The following is a 21,980-nucleotide window of genomic DNA, read 5'->3' as shown; positions in this document are numbered from 1 at the left end:
TCGTGGCACACATATCCTGCTCACCGCCGCTCGCCGCTGTCGCGCTTCGCGCTCCAGCGTGCTCGCTAGCTCAATTCGATGCATCTCACACGAGTCGTCCTCAACTCTAACGTACACACACGCAGGACAATTTTGGCAACTACGGAACGCCGTTCGCAAAAGGCACCTCGTGGAACAGGTACGACACCGACTCGCCAAAGTGCGAGCGGCGCAGCGTCTCGGCCAGCACGGGGCTCACGTCGACAACGTCAATCTTGTCGCATTTTGCGACATTGTGCGCTTGTGGGATCGTGTTGGTGATGACAAGCTTCTCCATGCCGCTCTCCGAGATGACCTTGAGAGCGGGGCCCGACAAGATGCCGTGGGTCGCAAAGGCGTACACCTTTGTGGCGCCAGCCTCAATCAGGTGGCGCGCAGCGAGGCCGAGCGTGCCGCACGTGTCGGCCATGTCGTCGACGAGCACGGCGACCTTGCCCTTGACCGAGCCAACGAGCACCATGCGCGAAACCTCGTTGGCGCGTTTCCGCTCCTTGTGGAACAGGGCAAAGTCGACGTTGAGACGGTCGGCAATCGACGTCGCGCGCTTGGCACCACCGGCGTCGGGCGAGACAATGACACAGTTCTTGATGTCAATGTGCGAGCGCATGTACTGGATCATTGATGGCTCGGCGTAGAGGCTGGGCGTCGGTCAGCAGGTGAGCGCAGCGAGCCGGACAGCGGGTGCACACCACCACACTCACTTGTCAACGGGCACGTCGAAGAAGCCCTGGATCTGGGATGCGTGCAGGTCCATGGTCTGGGGCGTTAGCATTTGCCCGAAGCGGCCGGGAGCGGCTAGAGTCGAGCTCGCAGCCGCTCACAGCCGCGCACGTTCGCGCCGCCACTCACAATGACATGGTCGCAGCCGGCCTCGCGGAGCATGTTGGCGACAAGCTTTGCGGTAATCGGCGCACGCGACTTGTCCTTCTTGTCCTGGCGCGCGTAGAAGAAGTGGGGGATGATGGCCGTGATGCGGCGGGCCGACGCAATCTTGCACGCGTGGATCATGATGCACAGCTCCATGAGGGACGTGTTGATGGCGCCGGCGCCCTGCGGGGGGTTAGTGGTGCTCGACATGAACATGAACGCGGCGCCTCCCGAGTGGCTTGGCTCGACGCCCAGCCTCACTCCTCACTCCACCACCTCTCCACCTCCCCCTCGAGCCCACTCACAGTGTTGAGAATGTACACATCATAGTCGCGCACGCTCTCGACAATGGTCACCTTGGTCTCGCCCGACGGGGGCTGCGAGACGTTGGCGCGCGCGAGCGGGATGTTGAGGCGCTTGGCGATGAGCTGCGCGAGCTCGGGGTGCGACGAGCCTGTAGCGGGCGTTAGGGGCAAGTCTCGGCGGGCGCGGCGTCGCCCTCATCTCTCCTCCTCTCCAAGCCATCCGCCCCGCTCCCTCCCCAGCTCCACTACGCACCGGCAAAGAGCTTGATGGCGGGGTACGCGGCGGCGGGCGACATTTTTGCTTTTAGTCTTTTATTCTCGTCCGTTCAAGATCACAGGAGTCGTCGAGGCTCGGGGTGGTGCGGTGCGATGAAGCTTGTCGGGCTGTACGCGCGCGCGATTTTGTCTATCGGGTGTGGGTCGGGACGGTCGGGGGCTGGGCCGGTGGTGCGATGTGATGGGCGGGGTGCCGTCGGTGTCGCGGAGTGAGTGCACGTCGGGGGTGAGGGGGAGGGCGAGTGGGTGATGGGGGTGGTGGTGGCCGAGGAGGCTTTGTGGTGAGCGGTGGTGTGATTTTTGAAGGCTGTCGTTCGTCTACGTCAGGCTTTGGTCGCTCTTTTGGGTCGAGGCCGCTTGGTGCTGGATGCCCAAAAATCTGAATTATGTGGAATGACGGCGACAGTCAGTGACGCGCGGGGAAGGCAGCCAGGCGGGGGAGGGGAGGGGGGGGTGGAAGGGGGAAGGGAGCCAGGCGACTCCAATTCGAGGCACTCAGATTACTCGTCCTGCGCAAAAGTCAAATGCGTCAAAGGCGGGGCCTCCATCACTCACGCCTATTTCCGTTTAATCCCGTCAAGCCAGGTGGCACTCAGAGTTCAAGTGGCAGTCGATGACGGGGCACACATGCAAGCGATGAGGTGCAAGCGACACTTTAAGGCTGCACGCAAAGGCGCGAGGCACGCACGCAGGAGAGGAGATACGGCTACACAACTCGGTGATCGACGGGGGTGGCAACCGGCGGGGCCACGCTCGCTCATTGTGCCCAACCCACCTCCCCCCGTACACGACACTATCACATACACTCTACTCTACGGCACATAGATCCGACTGAACCCATCCACCTTGGTACGGCAGTTGGGGCAGTTGTGGTCGGTCGGCGCCAGTCTACTCGCCAGACTATCACGGCAGTCGTTGCACATGAGCAGGCACCGGCACGGCCACAGGATCACGTCGCGCGGCTGCACCATGCACACGACGCACGTGTGGCGTCGCTCATCGGCCCACTCGTCCTGCTGCTGCGGGGTAGCCAGTGCCGACGCTTGCGTCCGGCGCGTGAGCACAACGTCGTGGAGGGAGCCGGCGCCGGGTCTTGTCGGCGTCGACGGCCCCGAGGCCGAGCCAGATGCACCGCCCGACCCGAGGATCGCCGCGTACCGCCTGCGCGTGAGGGGCGAGCCGGTGGACGTCAGATGCGCGAGCAGGATGGGCTGGAGCGACGACTGATCGGGGTCCGGCGTGCTGTCGCGCACGACGAGGTCGCGATAGAGCGAGCCGGCCTGGTCGTCATCCTCGTCGTCGGAAGCTGGGGCCGACACGCCACCAGCATCGCTCTCCCAGTCGTCGTCAAACTCGTCGACGACTGTCTGCGCGGCCCACTCATCCTCGTCATCCTCAATGACCACCTCGCCGCGGAGCACCTGATCGAAGGTGTACTGGTCGGGCACAGGAGTGGGGCGGCGCGAGGCACGTGGCACGGGCGCCGTGAATGGGCGCTGCTCGCGGCTCTGGACGCCTCTCACAATGGAACTCATGAGGACATCGATGAGGCCGTCGTGTAATGGGTTGGGCGGGGGCGCAGCCCAGGCCTCGCGGCGCCAGAAGCGCCAATGCCGAGGGCCATACCACCAGCGTGCGCGCCAAGTGCGGATCGTCAAGATGAAGATCTTCCTGCCAACTGGCGTCGACAGCACGACCAGGAACATGTCGTAGGCGAGCGCAGAAGCAGCCTTCCAAAAGTTGGTGAGCGCGTCGGAGAAAGGCGAGTCGGCGTTCGGGTCGCGGAGCTCGGCGACGTGGATGTCGGTAATAGCAGTGCCAAAGCCACCGACGCTAGAACCCGGGTTGACCTGGTCGCAGCCATTGGGCGAGAGCTCCAACCAGGGCTGGGCCTCCTCGACGGGCGCGAGCTCATTCTTCAAGCCCGAGTATGACGTCGCTTCAATACACGCCGTGCCGAGCTTGAGAAGGGCGACGCCAAAGTCGTCCTCGAGGGACGGTACAGCGCCCTCGTTCGGGAGAAGGTTGACCCAGATGGGCGAGGGGAGGTAGCCGAGGGTGAAGATGTGGGTGAACGCCTTGAGGACGACGGTGCACGAGATGATGATCGTGAGGAAGAGGGCGAGCAAGTGCGTGACAAAGGACAGGGAGGGCAGGCTCGGTGGCGAGATTGTCAGGGCATGGACAAAGTGCACGAGGCCGAGGACGCCGCATACGCCGGTGGGGAGGAGCAGGTTCTGCCTGAGGACGGGGGAGAGCTCGTTGACCTGGAGCCATGAGAACTCTGTGAGGCCGAGCCAGAGCTGGAAGAGCGCGTGGATGTCTGGGCGGCCGTGATTGGCGTTGGGGGGCGGGTTGTGGTGGGTGAGCGGGGACGAGTAGAGGTGGAGGAGGAAGGAGAAGTGGAACTGGGCGGGGGTCAGCGAGCGGCGACACCAGCGTCACCGTACTCACCAGGTTGAAGCCCGCGCCGACGTCCCGCCTGCGACCGCGGTCGAGGCCGTTAGCCAGCGCGCCGCACACGAGCGCCGCACACACGCAGAGGAAGACGGTCCAGCACACGCTCTGCATGTGCTTCTCGCCGGCCCACGCGCCGAGGCGGTCTGCCGCGCGGGCGCCGTACGCCGCCGCGGGCATCAGCAGCCGCGGCAAGCCGGCGATGCGCTCGGCGCTGCGCGCGACCACGTCGGCGGGCCACACGTCGGCGACCTGCATCGTGAGCACTGTGAAGAGGGCCCACGCGCGCGCGAGGACCAGCAGCGCGGGCACGCGGATGGCCGTCGCGATGCCCGGGCTCGTGAGCGCGTGCTGGAAGTGGATCTGCAGCGCCGCGCGCAGCCCTGGGGCCGGGCGCTGCGCCGGCGGCGCGTGCTGCGGCCGCTGGACGATGTGGTGGATGCGGTTGAGGAGGATCGCCTGGGGTCAGCGTCAGCGGCGCCAGCGGGGCAACGCACAATGATGATGAGGACGACGCCGTACCCGCTCCCAGCGAAGGAGAGGGGGCCGACGCCGCCGGCCCAGGCGCGCGGCTCGCCCGGCTGCGAGAGGAGCGGGTCGGTGCTGTTGACGGCGTCGGTCACGTTGGCCGGCAGCTTTGGCGCGGCCGCGGCGGTCGTGTTGCGCGCCGACGAGGACGCCGTCGCACTCGGGCTCGGGAAGCTGAAGACGAGCGAGTGCAGCGCGCGGCTCAGGCGCGCACTCGCCGCGTCGAGCTGCGCGCGCAGCGCCGCGGGCAGGGGCGCGAGCCGCTGCATTGTGGGGTGGGGGGTTGGTGAGGGAGTTGCAGTGTCAAGAAGGTGGCCGGCGGGTTGATAACGACGACCGAGGACGACGACAATGGTGGGGGTGGGTGGTGGGTCGGTCGTCGGTCGAACCCTGACGACATTGCAGCACCGGCCGAGTAACGACAGTGGCGAAGGGGAGGACGGCGTGGGCCACTCTGCACTCTACTCTCCACTGCCTTCTGTTGTGTGCAAGACTCGCGCGACTCGCACTGAAAAGGTCCGATCTATGCATGCATACAGCTTGTCGCCTGTCGGCCGCCCGGAGCCCGCCCGGAGCTCGCTCTGCTTCCCAGCCCGCCGCCCTTCCCCCGCCCCGCGCCCCGCCGCACTCCACCCAGCGCCGCCGCCTCACAACCGCCAGCACCGGAACCCATGCACCGTGCCGCGCACGCGCTCGTCTCCGGGGTCGTTGTCAAACATGGGGCCAGTGTACTCCTCGACGACGCGCTCGTACCCCCACGCGCCCGACGCCGCCAGGCGCGGGAAGAAGGCCATGTCGGCGTCTGCGAGCCTGGGGCGGTGGTGCGTGAGGAAGACGAGCGCGCAGGGCGTCTGCGGCTGCGCGCCCTCTGCCGTCGGCGTGCCCCTCTCCAGGCTAAGCGTCGCGTCGAGCGTCTTGATCAGCGCGTCGTGCTGCGAGTGGTTGAACATGAGGTCCGAGAGGATGACGAGGTCGTACCGCCCGTCCGAGGGGGCCTCGCCCCCCACCGCCGCGGCGAGGAGCGGGCCGACGTCGTGGCCCCAGGTATGGCCTAGTGCGAGGGTGCGCGGGAGCGCCGCGGCCGGCACGTTGCGCTCAAAGTTTGCGGCAATGTTGTCCATGAGCGCGTCGTCGGCGTAGTCTGTCGCGACGACGCAGGACGCGCCGGCCAGCGCGCCGGCGACAGAGGGCAGCGCGCCGCCCGCACCGAGCTCGAGGATGCGCTTGCCGCGGAGGAGCGTCGCGGCGTGCGTGAGGAGGTAGGTGGTGGTGACGCGGGCGGTGTTCCACCTGGCGTGTTAGCGTCGGGACAAGGACCGAAGGGAGACGGCTGCGGGGGAGGGTAGCGGCGGTGCGCTGCGCAGCTGATGACCACGGGCCAGAGGCATGGCCACGATCCAAAGGCATCGGGACACCAAGGCCACGTCCCGCATCACGCCGCTGCGCTCCGGCGCGGCCAGCAGCTCGCCGCACCAGTCGCGCACACCCCGCTCCCGCACACGCCCACACCCACACCAACTCACAAATGATGCCCCCACAGCGGGTGGCTCCCGACCAGCCGGATCGACACGTCGCGCCCGCCGTCGGCGGCGACGAACCCCAGCGCTTCGGGCAGCTCGTAGCCCGCGTACGAGAAGGGAATCGGCTCGGGCGAGGGCGAGCGCTGGGGCGTTAGCTGGCGCAGGGAGAAGAGCCGGGCCCAGACCCACCGGCATGAGCTCGCCGAGGCCGAAGCCGCCCTCGTCGCCGCTTTGCGAGGAGGTCGAGTCGCGCCGTGTGGACATGGTGCTGCGGTTGTTGTTGCTGCTGCCGAGGCGCGATGGCCGATGTCAACTTTTGACGTCCATGTTTTCAGGCACGGTCGTCGGCGGGTGGACTGGGCTTGGTGGCAGGTGATGTCGGCGGCGGCAGCGCTGCAGGCCAAAGCCGACTTCTGCCCTTGCCCTTCTGCTCCCCCCCACCCCACGTCTATGCAACGTCCGCTGCATTCACGACACAGCAATTAGGTATATAACGGTCCAATGTACATGGTATGGATGTGACAGGTCAAGACGTCTACTCTGATACAGTTTACATCGCCGCAGGCGCGAGGCGGCTGATGGCGTTGCGGCACGCGCTCGTCTCGTCGAACGCCGTCCTCATCGGGTCTGCGTGATGCTCTCCAGCAGCCAGCGCCTCGTGAGACATGGTGTCGACGACCGCCTCCATCTTGTTCTTCTTGTTGCGGTCGCGAGCGGCTCGGATAATCTGGTAGTGGATCGTCTGGACCGCCGCGTCCACACCCGACTCGCTGCGAATGCGCTCGCCAATCCTCGCAGCCTTCTCGATCATGACCGTGTTCGTCGTCGCCTTCTTGAGCGCATCGGCAATGTCGCTAGAGTGCAGCGACGCGACCTTCATGCCGACATCGAGCTTGGTGACGCGAAGTGCCCAGAAGTGCTGGTCACCGAACCAAGGCTTGATCAACGTCGGGATACCCGCACGAAGAGACGCGCCGACAGTGCCGGCGCCACCGTGGTGGAGTGCCGCCTGGATCTTGGGGAAGAGCCATCCGTGCGGCACCTTGTCGAGAGGGTAGCAATTCTCGGGGTACTCGACCTCCTCCTGGTTCTTCTCCTTGTCGGCGTCACGAGCCGACCAACCCTTGGCAATAATGGCGCGCACGTCCGCCTTACCGACACCCTTGATGATGCTCTTGGTGACGGCGGTTGGGTCGGGGACGACAATCGAACCGAAGCCGATGTACACGATCGGCTTGCCGTCCGCCTTGGCCTTGTCCATGAACGCGACGAGCGAGTCGGGCGGCGTCCAGTCCATATCACTGTTCTCCAGGTTCCAGTAGCCCGTGATGGTGATGTCATCGTACCAGTCCAGAGGCTTGGGCACGACCGATGGGCTGAAGTTGTAGAGGAAGGGGACCTTGGACACGGAAAGCGACGACTGGTCGGTCGGCTTGAGGTGCAGGTGCTTCTTGCGCCAGCGGTTGATCTGGCCAGACGACGCACGCCACATGATGTTGTCAAACAGCACATAGGTCGAGTAGTTGAAGCTGGGGCCCATGTCGAAGGCTGGGACCATGAACGCCTGCGGGTAGGCCATCGTACGAGTCCAGGGCATGGTGAAGGCGCGGAAGTATGGGATCTTGAGGGCCTCGGCAATGTGGATGCCTGCCATGGCCGACGGCGACTCGATCAGGACGTCGGCATCGTGGCTTGCTTTCCAAGCGTCGACCAGAAGGTCATCAAGCCACTGGCGGAATGTTCCGAGAGCCTCTTTGAAGAAGGCAGGAGAGAACATGCGATGAGCCGTGCTGAGCTTCATGAGCGCCGTAGGGTCGCCGCCCGCCGCGCGGTGCTCGATACCATAACCCTCGATCCAGTCCTTGAACTCGTCGTGCGTGATGATGACACATTTGTGGCCGTCCTTCATGAGGCGCAATCCAAGAGCAATGTAAGGCTGCACGTCACCTCGGGAGCCAATCGTGAGCATGGTGAATCGGCGAGGGGTGAGGCGGACAGCGGCACCTTGGCCAACCTGCCAGGGCCTGTTGGCGACAAACGGCATGAAGCTCAGGGCAACCTCGGACATGGCCTTGGGGGTGAACAGCATGTCCTTCGGCGGGGCGAGCACCTCGGCCGCAGCCTTCAACGTGTTGCCCTTGCCCTCCTTGATCAGAGTAGGGTTGATGCTCAACTGGTCGTTCGCAAGGACCTGGTCACGGAGAGCGTCCATTGCCGACGCCGTGTCACTTTCTGCGGCGGGTACAGGCGAGTCGGTGGAGCCGGAGCGCTGGGGCTGGGCCGCGGCGACCGTGTTGATGCGCGAAATCGCTTCGTCACGCCCACTCTCGTGCCAGAAGTCGAAGCGCAGGTCGTGCCTGCCGTGGATCTGGAGCGCCATACCGTACATGCCGGGGCGGATAGAGCCCGACTTGACGGCACCCTTGACGTCGCGAGTGGCAAAACGGTACTTGATGTCGGATCCAACTGTGGCGCGGCGCCAGAAGCACACGTACCGCGGGGTGACAATGATGTGGCCGCGGCCGGGGACAAGGCCGTGCTGGACGTAGCAGCGCTTTAACCAGATGCCCTCATCCTCACGCAGGCCGAAGACTTTGGCGGCCATGGCAGCCTTCTCAGCCTTACGGGCCTCGATGACCATGCGAGGTCGGGTGGCGTCCTCATCATCGTCGGGGTCAATTTCAGCCGACGACGCATCGCCAACAGTGTCGTCGTGGCGCTCAGCGTCCTCGTCTGTTGCCAAGCAGTCATAACCACCAATGTCAATGGTCATCTTGGCTGGCTTGGCGTCGGGCTTGTAGTGCCTCCTGTGAGCGGCCTTGACGGCAGCCTCGACAGCAGTCGCAAACCAAGCCTGCTCGTTGAGAACAGCTACGAGGAATTGGAACGAATTCGCGTGCGGTGGCGGGGTAGCAGAGTTGGCGGCTGGGTGGGACCAACGTGAGTTTGCAGTGAGCGAGCGCTGAGGGGGGAAATGGGGGCTCGGTCCGTCGTGGCCGAGGAGTTTCAAGTCCTTTTCGATTTGCCTTTCAGCGCCCTTGAGACTGTCGATAGGAGAGGTTGGAAGAGAATCAGCCCTTCGATGGCCACTGACACGGTCGCGAGATGAGTCTCTTGAGCTGGGGCGAGAGCCAGGGAGCTTGAACGGCGTCTTGAGGGTCAAGCGGTGGCGCTTGCTCTCGTCGCTGGCTGAAGTTGTAGTCCTCGAAGGAGTACCTGGAGGGGAAGACTCTGCCGAATCGAGCTCCCCGGGGTAATCGCTGAGGAGGCCATAGCCCCTGTAGTTTCCCTTGGAGAGTTGCTCGGGGTGCCACGTTACCGTGTTGTTGTCGTCGAGGCTGACCTGCAGGTTTGCAAGAGTGGCAAAAGAGTGGTACTCCGAGATACCCTCGATAGTGGCGCGGTCGAGCGGCACACAGCAACGCAGCATGGTCCACTCGCTCTCCTCGATCGGCGTGTCGTGTCCCTCTTTGGCGTTGACCGGCTTGACATGAGATTCACGGAAGCGCTGGCGGGCATATCTGAACAGGGCACCCTCCATAGTCCTGCGCCAATGCAGGGCAGACTGCTGGTTGTCGACGGTGAAGTGGGTGGTTCGGATACCATTCGACGATTCGTATGCAAGGAAGAAGTCGCATGGCTTCTGTTCATCCTGCGGGTTGAGTCGGAGCACACTCGACACTGGACAATGTTAGACACATGCTGCGGAAATAATGACGCCGGGACGTACGTAGTACAGTGACGAGAGGACGAACACGGCCGGCCTCGTCGGCACTTGGATAAGTCGTGAGCATGTCTGGAGTGAGCTCCATCCAGACACGCCTCTTGTTCTTGATGAGGCCGCCACGGTGGAGAGTAACGGATCCAGCCTGGAGAATATCGGGCCTTGCCTCACGGGCGGCAGTGGCAGCCTCAGTCTGGAGTGGGGTGGCGTCGGGCTTGACATACATCGAGTCGGGAGGCTGCAGCGCATGGAACACCAGACGGTGGGTGGTGAGATGGAGGTTGCCGATCATCATGACTCCCTTGAAGAGTGCACCTTGACACTCGGCGAGAAGATGCTCCGGAGCACCGGGAGTGCCGTCCTCGTTGAGCATGTTCGAGGCAATGTCGCCAAACTCTTGCTGAATGACGGCGAGCTTCTCGCTCTCAGGGATATCTGTCCGCGAGAACCTAGCATTCTCCAAATCCTCGGGGGTGGGTGGAACTTCTGAAGAAGCATAGCCAGACGCGGAAGCGCTGTCCCCGTCGGTGCGAGATCCAGCTTCGAAAATGGACGACGCGGGTGACTCGGTGAACCCCCTCTTCTCCTCCGTGACGGCAGGAAGGGGAGGGCGAGAAGGTAGTTTGTTCCCCGCCACCTCCTGGGTGCTATTCAAGAGCTCTTGAGTCGCATAGGGGGAGAAGCTGCTCATGGTCGCAGCTGCGATGGGTCAGCACGTTCCCTCTGGGGGGTGGGTGGCGCACGGCCACGGGTGACTCACCTGTAAAGCGTTCGGCGTTTGCATCATTCAGAGGGGTAGTGGTGGTCTCGAGCCAGGCCTTGACAGCTTGGGATCCGCTGTCCTCTGCGGCCGCGTCGAAGCTGCCGCGCGGTTCGTCGTGGAGGGTTGCCTGGTCGGTCTCGGCATGGGAAGGGGTTGCCACTGAGGCAGTGGCTGAAGAAGTGGTGGGTGGCGATGATACTGATGGCTTTGCTGGGCTTCGCTGCGCTGGAGTACTTGCGCCGCTGGGCGTTTCAGTGTCGAGGTCGTCGCCCTCTGGTGTGTTGGCCGCGAGGGCCTTGAACATGTTGAACAAGGAGCAAGAGAATGCGGCACCATCCACAGGTTCTTGCTCCGCAGTTTGTAAGTCTAGATCGTCGGCCTTGATAAGAGCGGCCTTGTCCTTCTGTTTGCTGCTACTGCATGAGGCGGGCCTGAGGCTTGATAGGGAAGGCAGACGTGGGTGAAAGCCCTTGCTCGAGCTGGAACCGGGGCCCGATGTTGACGTCGACGACGTCGTTGACTGGGTCTGTACCGAAGCAGCTGATGATGACACTGTACCCTGGCCGTCATTATTGCCTGCCGTGGGCGAACCGGGATGCTGCCCTGTTGACGACGAGCGACCCGAGCCTGGGAGCTTCTTTGCGAGCTTGTCAAGCTTGTCGAGAGGAGAAGGAGCCATTGTATGGACCTTTACTGGGGGGTGGAGGATGGGAAAAGCAAGGGCAGGGAGGGTGTGGGATGATTGATTTAAGAGACGGCGGGCGGAGGGTGGATTTGGGCCAGAGTCCAGGCCGCCGCGCGGTGGAGATGGATGATGCTGGCGGGGTGGGGTGGGTGGGGTGGGTTCGCTTCCGCGTTTGGCGGGGAGAGGGGGAGCAGCCAGCACGTTCGGAATGCTGCTGACTCCGTACACTGGCTGGCAGATCGAGACGACTAGCGAGCTAGCAACTCGATGACGGCGATGTCTAGCAAAAGGGGGGGCCAGGGCACAAGAGCAGGGTGGGGAGGAGGGGGGTGTCAATTGTGGTTGCCGAATCTATGGGTTACTGCCCCTCGGCCACCTCAAAAAACGGCCCTACGAGCTACTAGCAACAGGTCTTGATGCCACCGGGCACCGAAAACGACCGATGGGCTTGGACGACAACACCGAAGGGCCAAGCCAAGAGACTCGGGCTGCCGTTGTCGACGTCGACGCGTGCGTGTGCTTGTAGGGATGGGCGGGGAGACGAGTTGGGCGGCTCTGCTTGGCCTTGTCTGGCGAGTTCGGAAATAGCCACGGCGAGGGAGGGAGGGGGGATGAGATGGAGATGTTCCTTACACAACTCGTAAACAAGTATCAGTCACAGCTCGGGTTGCGGGTTGTGATTCACAAGATGATGCATCAGCGTACTCTTTCAGGCAGGCGTCGGCGTCGGTCACCCCGGTCTGTGCAGCAGCAGCGGCGCCGGGGCGGGGGCTGCAGGGAAGAGCGGGCGCCAGCAGGAAAGAGTAAGCGCTGACGCTGACGTCCTCGCGCGGCCGGCGACGACAGTGGCGCCCGGTTGCTAGGAAAACAGTGGCAAAGAGGGCGGGCCGGCCGCAGCGCCATGCGAGCACAAACAACCAAGCCAGTCCCTTGGAACTTGGACAAAAAGTCGATTCGATGACCGACCCTCGGCCTCGGCGGCGGCGCAGTACCTGTCCCTCGTCGTCGTTGCAGCACGGATGCAATGGCCCCCGGTCCATGTCGTCATTCCACGTGGGTCTCACCCCTGGATCTCGGGCACGTCTGGCACAAGCGCTCAGCCCAGGCCGGGCCGCCTCCCTCGCTTGTTGCACGATCGAGCAAGAGCCGACGGCGGTCATGGCATCCCGCAGAGGCCAGCCTGCCTTGGTCGTAAGTGGCCGGGCGATGTTGCAGCATGCTCGCGCATACGACGACGACGTGCGCGCTCTCGACTCTGCGTCTCTCCAGTGTCTAATGCCCGCACACATCCAACGCGGCCCGTCTCCGCCGTTCGGAAAGAGCAAGGCAGGGCAAGGAAGCCATCGGCACAAGACCGCCGCAGACGCACGCCATAGACAATCAAGCCACTCGAGCTACACCTGCACGCGCCACTGGAACAGAGATCTGATGGATCTGTCCAACCCACACTGATGACTCATGGCCACCACCGTTTGTTCGGTCGTCACTCGCTACACCTCCCTCCTCCATCACGCAGCGCTGCTCCGTCGGATCACGAGGATAGCAGGCAGACAAATGGGCACCTAGTGGGCAGCGGCGAGCGCCTTTGTTCGGTCAGCACCTCGACCATGCGACCATGTTTACAATCCTGGGGGTGGCTCTTGCTCCCTCCTACCCCCTTCCTTCGCGCTTCTGGCTTCTCGCCGCAATACATTTTCAGCTCGCACTTCAGCAATGTGCGCATAGCTAACAGACATCTAACTTTACTTCAGATCACCACGTGCGCTGGGCCTTATGGCCGCGCAGCGTGGGTACCCCGCCGCACTGAGCGCTTCAAGCGGCAGCCTCGACGGCGGTGCCAGCCTCCTCGTTCTCGGCCTTCTTCTTGGGCGGCGCGTCGGCCTCGTCCTCGTCATCAGCCTTGCGCTTCTGGCCGGCCACGGGAGCCTCGTCCTCGACGTCGCCGTCCTCCTCGTCGGTCTCGACGTCGCCACCCTGCGGTGTTAGGTCTAGTGGCGCGCGGCAACCTACCTCGACGAGCTCGGCGAGCAGGCGTCGGCCCTCGGCGTTGGGGTCCTCGTCGTCGTCACCCTCATCGTCCTCGCCCTCCTCTCCGTCGTCCTCGTAGTCATCCTCCTCATCGTCCTCGACATCGTAGTCGTCCTCCTCGTCGTCGTCGAGGGGGTCCTCATCGCCCTCATCCTCGTCGTCGTCGTCAACGATCTCGACGGCGCCGGCCTGCGTCGTATTAGCCGTCTGCGTGACCCCGCCAAGGATGGCACGCGAGTCCGGGAGCCTACCGCGGCACCTACCTTGGGCTCGACAGCCTCCACCTCGTCGACGACCGCGGTGACCTCGACAGCTGTGCTCAAGTCAGCCGAGGTGTTCGGGCAGCGTGTGCATCATCCACCGAGGCGGTGGATGCACGGCCGGGGGGCTGTCGGTGCGGTCATGACGCGCTCGGGGGTGTGGACGACTCGAGTGACCGGGCATCATGACTGGGCGCACGCGCCAATTCAAGCACGTGGGAAGCGCCAACAACCGTCTCGAGCTCCCGAGCGCGTAATCGAGCCCTCCTGGCGCCAACAAACGACTTACCGTCCTCCTTGTCGGCTGCAGACATTTCGTATGGGGTGGATGTGTTTGTGTGTGGGTGTTTGTGTGTGGTATGTGTGGTGGGTGGGGTGGTCGTTGAGGGTGGATGGGGTGGGGGTCGGGGGGTTGGCCGGGTGCGGCTTGTTGATGCCTTTGGGTCTTGTATCCAGGCGAGTCGGAGGGTCATTCTGCCATGTTGCCAGACGCGTGCAATCCCCCCCAAGCGTGCAAGCGCCAGCGCCAGAGGCAGGCAGGCAGCCAGCCCCCTCGCCTCGCATCCCAAGCCAGCCAGACCAAGCCAGTCAGGGCGACCGAGTGGTCGTCGGATGCCTCGTCTCGTCTGTTTGCACTACTTGGGGGTGAGCAATAACAATAATACTAATGACGCCGGCGTCGACGACGTCATTAATAGCTCGATGCAGCGTATTTGTAATTGCCCCATAGCTTGAAATACATTCTACTATTATTAATACTCCCTTTTCGTTTGTATTACTCCCATAAACAAATACCGGCGGCTTGCCATGTGTGCGGGGCACCAAATGACGCCTCGGTGTCGGGTGGTCGGGTTCCGGCCTCCGCTCCGGCTCTTTCATCCTCGCACGGCGCGGCACGGCACGGCAGCTCCGAAAGTTGAGCGGCAGCGAGCGGCCTACCACCCACCCCATCGCACGCCAACCCCCAACTCGCAACTCGCCGCATCGCTCCATTCTCCACTAGACACATAGACCGACTACCCCCTCTACAATGAGCGACGCCGGCACCCTCTCCCTCGCGCCCGTCTCCCAGCCGCACGTCCTGACCATCGCCGGTGAGTGCTCGCGCGCCGACGCCAAGACCAACCTGACTCGACTTTCGCAGGCAGCGACTCTGGCGGCGGCGCTGGTATCCAGGTATGCCAACTCTCCCCACTCCCCAGCTCACACTAGGCCGACATCAAGACGATCGCCGCGCTCGGCGGCTACGGCTCGAGCGTCATCACGGCGCTCACGGCGCAGAACACGCTCGGCGTGCAGGACGTGCACCATGTCCCGGCCGACTTTGTGATCAAGCAGGTGAGGGTGTGGCTCGGCGGCGCTGACCTGCCAGCTCGAGTCAATTTTTGCCGACGACCTGCGCCCCGACGCGATCAAGTTTGGCATGCTCGCCCAGGCCGACACGATCTCGGCGCTGGCCAAGTTCTTTGCTGCGCAGGGCGACGCCAAGCCGTTCTTGGTCCTCGACCCCGTCATGATCTCGACCTCGGGCCACACGCTGCTGCCTGAGAGCGCTACGCGCGCGCTCGTCGACGAGCTCCTCCCGCTCGTGAGCCTCGCGACGCCCAATATCCCCGAGGCGGTCGTCATCGCCTCGGCCAAGGGCGAGGCGCTGCAGCAGCCCAAGACGCTCGACGACCTCGTCGCCCTCGCCGCGGCGCTGAGGGAACGCACAGGGGTCCCGTCGGTCCTCCTCAAGGGCGGCCACCTCAGCCTGCCGCGCAAGGACGTGACCACGACGGCGAGGGAGCGCGGCCTCACGGTGACCTGGGACGCGTCGGGCGAGATCAACGAGGACGACGGGGTGGACGTCGAGGTCATCTCGGACTGGCTCGCGTCCGAGGGCCTCGCGGCCGGCTCGCCAGACGTCATTGTCGACATCCTCGTCGACGCGAGCGGCACGCGCCTGTTCGTCGGCACAAAGGTCGAGAGCACGTCGACGCACGGCACGGGCTGCACGCTTTCGGCTGCGCTCGCCACCGCCTACGCGCTCGACAGCAGGCGGACGGGCACAGCCGCCGTCACGATCTCGGCTGAGGCGGTGGGCAAGGCGATCGAGTACACCCAGGGAGCTATCGCCACGGCCTTCCCTCTGGGACGCGGACACGGCCCGCTCAACCACTCGTACCTGCAGTCCCTGCGGACCATCCCTCAGTGGGTACGCCGCTCACGACGACGCTGACCCCAGGCCATCGGCACACAACCCCATCCCGTTCCTCTCGTACCTCATCCGCTCGTGCCCCGACATGTGGCGCCAGTACGTCCGCCACCCGTTCGTCGACCAGATTGGCAAGGGCACGCTCCCGCTGCCGGCGTTCAAGCACTACATTGTGCAGGACTATCACTACCTGCGGCACTGTGGGTAGCCTCTCCATAAGGTACTAACCCACGCAGATGCTCGTGCTCACGGCCTCGGCGCGTACAAGTCGACCGACATGGAGTCGATCAAGGCGTTTGCCGAGATTTCTCTGCACATTGCTGCCGAGTCTACCATGCACGTTGCGGTGAGTGCGGCCCACTAGGCCACTCGCTAACCGGGCAGATGTGCGAGAAGTTTGGCGTCACGCCCGAGGAGCTGCACTCGACGCCCGAGGCCGCCGCGTCGTCGGCCTACTCGCGCTTCATCCTCGACATCGGCACGCAGGGTGACGTGCTCGACCTGTACGTGGCCGTCGCATCCTGTCTGATCGGGTACGGCGAGGTCGGGCTGTGGCTCCAGCGCCGCCTGCAGACGGGCCAGGCGACGCTCGAGGGCAACCCGTACGCGCGCTGGATCGGCGACTACTCGGGCGGCGAGTACATTGGCGCCGTGCGCCGCGGCATCAGCAACCTCGAGCGCCGCATCGCTGCCGACCCGCCCACGCCCGCCCGCCTCGCCCGCCTCACGGGCATCTGGCAGGAGGTTGTGCGGCTAGAGCGCGACTTTTGGCAGATGGGCCTGGATCAGAGCTTTTAGGCGGGGTAGCAGACATAGATGCGAAAAAAATGTATAGATGATCTATGCAGCTTGGTGCTCAACACAGATGAGGTGGCAAGGTGCTTGTTGAGTTGCCTGTGGGCTGGTGCGGTAGCGCCCTCTCTCGTGTCTCCATCGCTAAGCGGGCGCTGCCTCCACAACATCAGGCTACACGATATCCATCTCTCATGGAACTTCCACAGGCCACAAGACAAGCTACGAAACTATCAACACGAGACGGGCGCGCTTAGGCGGCACCGGGGGCCTTGTAAGCCTGTGCATGTCAGCGTTTGTCCACACTTCGCCTTGCCACACTCACCGCCATCTCAGCGTCGAGCTCCTCGGCCGTCTTCTTGGTCTGGCGAGGCGCGGCAGGCTTGCGTGGGGCCGAACGACGGCCGGGACCAGTGGTCTTGCGGGCGTTGCCAGCCGGAGCGGCGGCAGGGGCCACACGCGAGGCGAGCGACTGGAGCGCGTTGGGGTCGATGGCAATCTCAACCCTCATGGCCTTCTCTGTTGGATGGGACGTCGCATGAGGGAGATGCACATGACGTGGAGATGTAGTCGATGGGGAAGGTGGGTACAGTTGGTTGGCGATGGTTGGCGGTCGATGAAGTGTGGTTGTCGATACACGGTTGTCGATACAGGAGTGGATTTGTTGATACAGTTGTGTAGTCGGTGATTGGGGTAATGCAGATGTAATGTTGACCGGTCGAGGTGTAATGCAGTGCAGAACAGAATGCGAAGGCGCTCATCAGCGCCTGGTCATCGGGTTGAAGCTGGGGTCGAGAGGGAGCGAGAAGGGAACCGCCACCGCACGCTGCTGAGCGAAACGAGTCCTTGCGCAGAGCCAGCTCGTGCGCGTCGAGCCCACGACGATTGGCCGGCCGAGCGCCCAGCCAGCACAAGGTCGTCGACCTTTATTCACAGTAAGAGCATCCTCCTGCGCATCTCCTGCCGCAGAGTTGAGGCCTTCCTATACCGCCAGGCAGTGTCGAAGGAAGGGAGCGCTGGGCTCCTGCTGTTGGCGCTCGTCCATCGGACGCCGTCTTGAGGACGGGCTCGATCTTGAGATCGCAGCAAGATGGCTGTAACACCTTGCCCCAGGTGTGCGGGATACGTCGCGCTATCCAGGCCAGCTGGTAGCAGCAGACGCCCGTCGAGCCCGGTCTGGCGTGTTCCCCGTGTGTGATCATGCCGCAAAAGGCCGGGACAAGCGCTACACCATCCGTCTTGCCTATCCTTGCCTGCGGGTTGCGACGGACGTCTGTCCTTACACTTGGGCGCTTACGCGGGCTCACTCAACAGCGGCGGCGGTGGAGGGAGAATGGGGAGTGAAGCAGATTAGCAGAGAAAGAAACACTAACGGTTGTCGATCATCCTGTTGTTGTCTGGACCATTGTTAGCCGCCTGCGGGTGGCAACTGAAACATACACGTCGCGTGGGCCTTGTTGGCGTCGCCCTTGTTCTTGAAGAGAATGGTGGCAACGCCGTTGCTCTTGCCCGAGCTGTTGTAGCTCATGAGCACCGAGCGGACGGGGCCAACGGTCGACTGGAGCAGGTCGCGGACGGCCGCCTCGGTGACGTCGGTCGGGAGGTTAGAGATGATGATCTTGGTCGCCTCAGCCGTCAGAGGCTTGCCCGCCTTGGCGGGGGCCGCAGCGGCGCCGCGAGCCTGCTGGTTACCCGTCTTGGGGGCGGCGCCGGCATACCGGGCGCGCGCACCGCCAGCGGCGGGAGCGGCACCACCCTCGGCACGACCACCGGCACCGCGAGGACCACGACCACCGCCACGACGGCCACGGGGCTTGGAGGCGATGAGCTGTTGGATGCGACGAGTGCCGAGCGGCGAGGATGCAGTGGACAAGACGACGCGGTCAAGTTGCGATGAAAGGACACATGGCGTCAGCGTTGAGGTTTGCGAGGCGACGGTGATCGCGGGGAGCGAGACGGACCTCGTCGAGGGGCTTGTCGATGTCCATGGAGGCCATTGTGTGGTGATTCTTGGGTGGTATAAGAGGGATGAGAAGGAGTAGAGTGGATTGAACACGATAGGTGGCAACAACGAGTCAAGAAGGGTGTGATGGTTCCAACGTGCGCCAGCCCGCCTGCGCACCCGCGATCGCTCCAGGGTGGCGGCGATATTGAATGAGGCGGAATTAAACAAGGGGCGTATATAGTGTACTTGCACGTGGCTGTTTACCCGCCGCCCATCGACTATTGTGCCCATATGCCCATGCATGCCCGCTTTATACGGCTTCGAGTTGTGGCGACAGCTCCTTGTGAATGAATCCCTCTGTCAAACAAGCTGCATAGAACGCAGCCTGTCAATAACAAATCCCTTGTCCTTCGAGTGGTTGAAGAAAGACACAATCCCTCTGATCGTCGACAAACCCTGGCTCCGAGGATAGTGGCCGAGGCCAACACATGTGGCACAAGGCCAGCACTCCGTCCGGGTGGTAGGTGCCCCTCGAGGGCATCAGAATGGGACTGGGCTGCCGTTCTCACCGGTGCCACCCTGGCCAAGATAACAATACGCTTCCAGACGCCACAAGGAAGAACAATACGCGCCACGCGCGCTGACCATTACCTCACTATTGACCGGCCAGCGGGGAGTGCACATGGCTGTTGGCAGGACAACATTGTCGGCTGCCGACATCGTTCTCCTGTCTTGCTAGTGATCAAGGAAAGGCCGAAGCAACCCCTGGGGCTTCGCGCGCGTCGTCCAGTTGCACCTGTGTCGTACTGCGCGCGAACCACACCGCGTGACTTCGTTGTTGCTCGTGCGGACTGTAGCCTCTGCCACCCTCACATGCCTAATGATGCATCGCCCATTCTATAGTGTTACATGCTCTAAGCGGTAGGAGCGGGGCCGAGGCCGCGCAGCGTCAGGTCATACACGACGTCCTCGCAGCGCTTGAGGTCGTACTTGAGCGAGTCAAACTTGCGACGGAGCGCGTCGTTGCGGAGGTTGAGCTGAGGGGGGGATGAGCACGGCTGGGGACACAACGGGTTGACAGCCATCACCCACCATCGAGTAGCTCGCAAAGATGTCGTTGACAAAGCTGGCTATCCTGCCGGGAAGGGCAAAGCTCTGCGCCGTGACCGAGTTGACCGACAAGCGGGGCTGCGGTGTCAGCTGAACGGATCGCGGTGTTAAGCAAACACACCAGCTCGTTGACCATGCCGATCACGCCCTGGAGGTACTCGTCCGAGCCGAGCTGGAGCTCGCCGATATCCTCGCCCTGGACTGCATTGTCAGATTCACCCCGCAGGCCGGACTCACGGCCCATGAGCGCGGCTGCAGTGAAGGCGGGCACGAGCTCGTCGTGGAGGATGAAGCGCGCGAGCGCAATGTTGGTCACGAGCGACTTGAGCAGCGGCGCGACCGCAAACTGGTATCTGGGTGTCAGGTGGCCCTTTGAGCACCACACTCACCGGTAGAACTCGCCCTTGGGGATGAGGGCGGCGATGGCGACCCAGTGCGGGTGCGCCGTCGCGATCGTCTCGAGCGCCTTGGTCGCGATGGCCTCGTCTGCGGGGTCAGCTGGGCCTTCGGGGCAGAGAGATGGCCCAGGCCTGTACTCACGCTTGGAAGCGGGCGACGAGTGCAGGTGGTTGAGCTCGGCAGTCGAGGTGCGCACAATGTCCTCGACGGGCTCGGTCGACTCCCGGATGGTCTGTGGTATGAGCCTCGGTGCCGCTCGTAAGCTCACCTTCTTGAGGGCCGACTCGCGCTCGAGCTGCTGGATGGCAGAGGTGAGCGTCGACTCGACGCTGGAGCGGTCAGATGCGGCGGACATGGTGTGTGGTTCGAGTGGGATACAGAGTGCTCGACGATGATGTCGCTCAGTATAGTCGGTGGACACGGTGCACGACTTGCAACTTCCAACTTCTGTCATTGTCACGTGATTGCGGGTCCCCAACAACGACGCCATTGACCCTTCGTGCGATGCCAACTGCGACATGGAAGACATCCCTCTTGGCATCCGCAACCCTCTGTCAACAGCCAGCGACACACGCATCGAGCGCACAACGCAGCGCGCAGCTCGGTGGGATACACGCGTCAAAGAGCCTTACTTGCACACACCCACTCGGCCGCACACGGACGTCGTATCGTCGTTTCACACACACTCAACCACTGAACCGCGACCACACAATGGGCAACTGTTTCTCAGACCCGTCAAAACCCAAGGCAGGCCAGGGCCAGCGTCTCGGCTCGGGCCCCTCGAGCCCAGCGCAAGGGGGTAGCGGCCACCAGGCAGCGGCGAACAAGAAGCGCCCGGCCACCTCGAATGTGCCGCCGCAGGCGCTCGGCGGCGAAGGCAGCGGCAGCAGCTCTGATGACCCAAGGTCGGCGGCACTCGCTGCTGCCGAGGCGCGCGCACAAGCAGTGAGTGGATACGGGGCGGCGGCGGGTGGGAGGTACGCGGCGAGCCCTCGATGCGGCGCAGTCTGCGTCGTGAGACAAATGTCCCGACAAGGACACCGGCTGCGCAGCGAGAAGCAAAGGTGTGGCATGACGGCGTGTATCATGGGCGCGAGACGTGCGATGACCATGTCGGATGTGCGGACACCCGCGTCAACAACGCAGATAACAGCCTGTCGCGCCCGTCGCACCCCTGCCCAACCCAATGAACGCCCGCTGACACTGCACAGGCCGGGAACAAGGGCGTGTCGACTGCCAACCCCAAGGCGGGGCAGCTGAGCGCCAAGCTGGCGGCAGAGCGTCGCCCGCTCTCGCCCACCTCGCCCACGGCACAGAAGCCCAACGAGCGAATGATGGTGCGTGACCGGGTGGATGCCCGTCCGCGAGGATCAGTGCTGACGAGCTGCGAACAGGACGCCGGCCAGTGGAACTAGAGGGGGAGGGGATCTGTGTTGCGGTCGGTGTTGTATGCTCTGATACCATTCTTTCGTGGATTCTACGTGCTGTTGCTGTTGGGGCTGGGCTGAGGCGAGGCGGGGCGGGGCTAGGAGGCGGGGACAGCGGCTCGGTGCGGAGGCCACTGTGCGGCAACTGGGCCGCGGCGTCGGACCCGGTCCGACGGCCGTGTGCGGCAGAGCACGTTTTGTGCTCGGCTCTGGCATGGACGCTTGAGCGCACGCCGAGTCCTGACGCGCCGAGGGACGCCGGCGAGCCCGTGGCGTGGATTGGCCAATGTCCGACTGGCCTGGGACATTGTGCCCCGCGCAGGCGTGATATGCAGTGGCTTTTGCGAGGCCAGGGTACGCCGCCGCCGCCGCCACGGTGCTCCTGACGGTGCATGCCAGAGATGACTGCCATTGTTGCGTTGCTCTTGAAGCGAGGGTGTGGTCTTGGACTTGCATGCTGGAGGTGGAGGATGCCGGTTTCCGACAACCACCGGTCCGGTTGTGGATGGATGTCGTGTGCCCTTTGGCGTTTGGGAGCAACGACGGCAACGGCAACGGCAGTGCATCGGCCGTCCGTGTGTGTGCGTGCGCGCGTCGTCGCGCACCCACTCCCAGTCGCTCGCAGTCTCAGTCGCGCAGAGTGGGGCCAGGTTCCGGC

At 63.7% G+C, this 21,980-nt stretch overlaps 10 protein-coding genes across 10 annotated transcripts; 2 read left to right on the top strand and 8 right to left on the bottom strand.

Annotated features, from left to right (window-relative positions):
- Nucleotides 1–139: 139 nt before the first annotated feature.
- Q8F55_001336 (uncharacterized protein) lies at nucleotides 140–1,507 on the bottom strand (the record flags this gene model as incomplete). The annotated part of the gene is made up of 5 exons (XM_069349962.1): nucleotides 140–677; nucleotides 741–796; nucleotides 889–1,089; nucleotides 1,212–1,360; nucleotides 1,465–1,507. The coding sequence occupies 5 exons, from the start codon at nucleotides 1,505–1,507 to the stop codon at nucleotides 140–142; spliced, it is 987 nt and encodes a 328-aa protein (XP_069213506.1).
- Nucleotides 1,508–2,299: 792 nt separating this feature from the next.
- Q8F55_001335 (uncharacterized protein) lies at nucleotides 2,300–4,741 on the bottom strand (the record flags this gene model as incomplete). The annotated part of the gene is made up of 3 exons (XM_069349961.1): nucleotides 2,300–3,895; nucleotides 3,942–4,403; nucleotides 4,442–4,741. The coding sequence occupies 3 exons, from the start codon at nucleotides 4,739–4,741 to the stop codon at nucleotides 2,300–2,302; spliced, it is 2,358 nt and encodes a 785-aa protein (XP_069213505.1).
- A 378-nt stretch (nucleotides 4,742–5,119) lies between these two features.
- Nucleotides 5,120–6,256, bottom strand: EFM7 (Protein N-terminal and lysine N-methyltransferase efm7; the record flags this gene model as incomplete). The annotated part of the gene is made up of 3 exons (XM_069349960.1): nucleotides 5,120–5,762; nucleotides 5,996–6,135; nucleotides 6,182–6,256. 3 exons carry the CDS (start codon nucleotides 6,254–6,256, stop codon nucleotides 5,120–5,122), a joined length of 858 nt encoding a protein of 285 aa, XP_069213504.1.
- A 286-nt stretch (nucleotides 6,257–6,542) lies between these two features.
- On the bottom strand, nucleotides 6,543–10,783 carry Q8F55_001333 (uncharacterized protein; the record flags this gene model as incomplete). Its single annotated transcript, XM_069349959.1, has 3 exons — nucleotides 6,543–9,673; nucleotides 9,723–10,415; nucleotides 10,477–10,783. The coding sequence occupies 3 exons, from the start codon at nucleotides 10,781–10,783 to the stop codon at nucleotides 6,543–6,545; spliced, it is 4,131 nt and encodes a 1,376-aa protein (XP_069213503.1).
- A 109-nt stretch (nucleotides 10,784–10,892) lies between these two features.
- On the bottom strand, nucleotides 10,893–11,158 carry Q8F55_001332 (uncharacterized protein; the record flags this gene model as incomplete). The annotated part of the gene is made up of 2 exons (XM_069349958.1): nucleotides 10,893–11,005; nucleotides 11,071–11,158. The coding sequence occupies 2 exons, from the start codon at nucleotides 11,156–11,158 to the stop codon at nucleotides 10,893–10,895; spliced, it is 201 nt and encodes a 66-aa protein (XP_069213502.1).
- A 1,818-nt stretch (nucleotides 11,159–12,976) lies between these two features.
- Q8F55_001331 (uncharacterized protein) lies at nucleotides 12,977–13,766 on the bottom strand (the record flags this gene model as incomplete). The annotated part of the gene is made up of 4 exons (XM_069349957.1): nucleotides 12,977–13,138; nucleotides 13,175–13,381; nucleotides 13,456–13,505; nucleotides 13,742–13,766. The coding sequence occupies 4 exons, from the start codon at nucleotides 13,764–13,766 to the stop codon at nucleotides 12,977–12,979; spliced, it is 444 nt and encodes a 147-aa protein (XP_069213501.1).
- Nucleotides 13,767–14,482: 716 nt separating this feature from the next.
- Nucleotides 14,483–16,447, top strand: THI20 (trifunctional hydroxymethylpyrimidine kinase/phosphomethylpyrimidine kinase/thiaminase; the record flags this gene model as incomplete). Its single annotated transcript, XM_069349956.1, has 7 exons — nucleotides 14,483–14,546; nucleotides 14,597–14,628; nucleotides 14,665–14,790; nucleotides 14,825–15,645; nucleotides 15,680–15,849; nucleotides 15,886–15,995; nucleotides 16,034–16,447. 7 exons carry the CDS (start codon nucleotides 14,483–14,485, stop codon nucleotides 16,445–16,447), a joined length of 1,737 nt encoding a protein of 578 aa, XP_069213500.1.
- A 247-nt stretch (nucleotides 16,448–16,694) lies between these two features.
- On the bottom strand, nucleotides 16,695–18,438 carry YRA1 (RNA-binding RNA annealing protein; the record flags this gene model as incomplete). Its single annotated transcript, XM_069349955.1, has 5 exons — nucleotides 16,695–16,721; nucleotides 16,767–16,960; nucleotides 17,815–17,838; nucleotides 17,882–18,269; nucleotides 18,403–18,438. 5 exons carry the CDS (start codon nucleotides 18,436–18,438, stop codon nucleotides 16,695–16,697), a joined length of 669 nt encoding a protein of 222 aa, XP_069213499.1.
- Nucleotides 18,439–19,300: 862 nt separating this feature from the next.
- Nucleotides 19,301–20,250, bottom strand: tsn1 (Translin-1; the record flags this gene model as incomplete). The annotated part of the gene is made up of 7 exons (XM_069349954.1): nucleotides 19,301–19,423; nucleotides 19,479–19,574; nucleotides 19,618–19,697; nucleotides 19,734–19,849; nucleotides 19,886–19,982; nucleotides 20,037–20,127; nucleotides 20,164–20,250. 7 exons carry the CDS (start codon nucleotides 20,248–20,250, stop codon nucleotides 19,301–19,303), a joined length of 690 nt encoding a protein of 229 aa, XP_069213498.1.
- A 356-nt stretch (nucleotides 20,251–20,606) lies between these two features.
- Nucleotides 20,607–21,310, top strand: Q8F55_001327 (uncharacterized protein; the record flags this gene model as incomplete). Its single annotated transcript, XM_069349953.1, has 3 exons — nucleotides 20,607–20,840; nucleotides 21,107–21,232; nucleotides 21,290–21,310. The coding sequence occupies 3 exons, from the start codon at nucleotides 20,607–20,609 to the stop codon at nucleotides 21,308–21,310; spliced, it is 381 nt and encodes a 126-aa protein (XP_069213497.1).
- Between the last annotated feature and the right edge of the window lie 670 nt (nucleotides 21,311–21,980).

Source organism: Vanrija albida (genome assembly GCF_041260175.1).
Source record: "Vanrija albida strain AlHP1 chromosome Unknown contig_1, whole genome shotgun sequence".
Lineage (NCBI taxonomy): Eukaryota > Fungi > Basidiomycota > Tremellomycetes > Trichosporonales > Trichosporonaceae > Vanrija > Vanrija albida.
The sequence above is the reverse complement of the archived record's forward strand: the minus strand, read 5'-3'. Positions and strand labels throughout refer to the sequence as shown.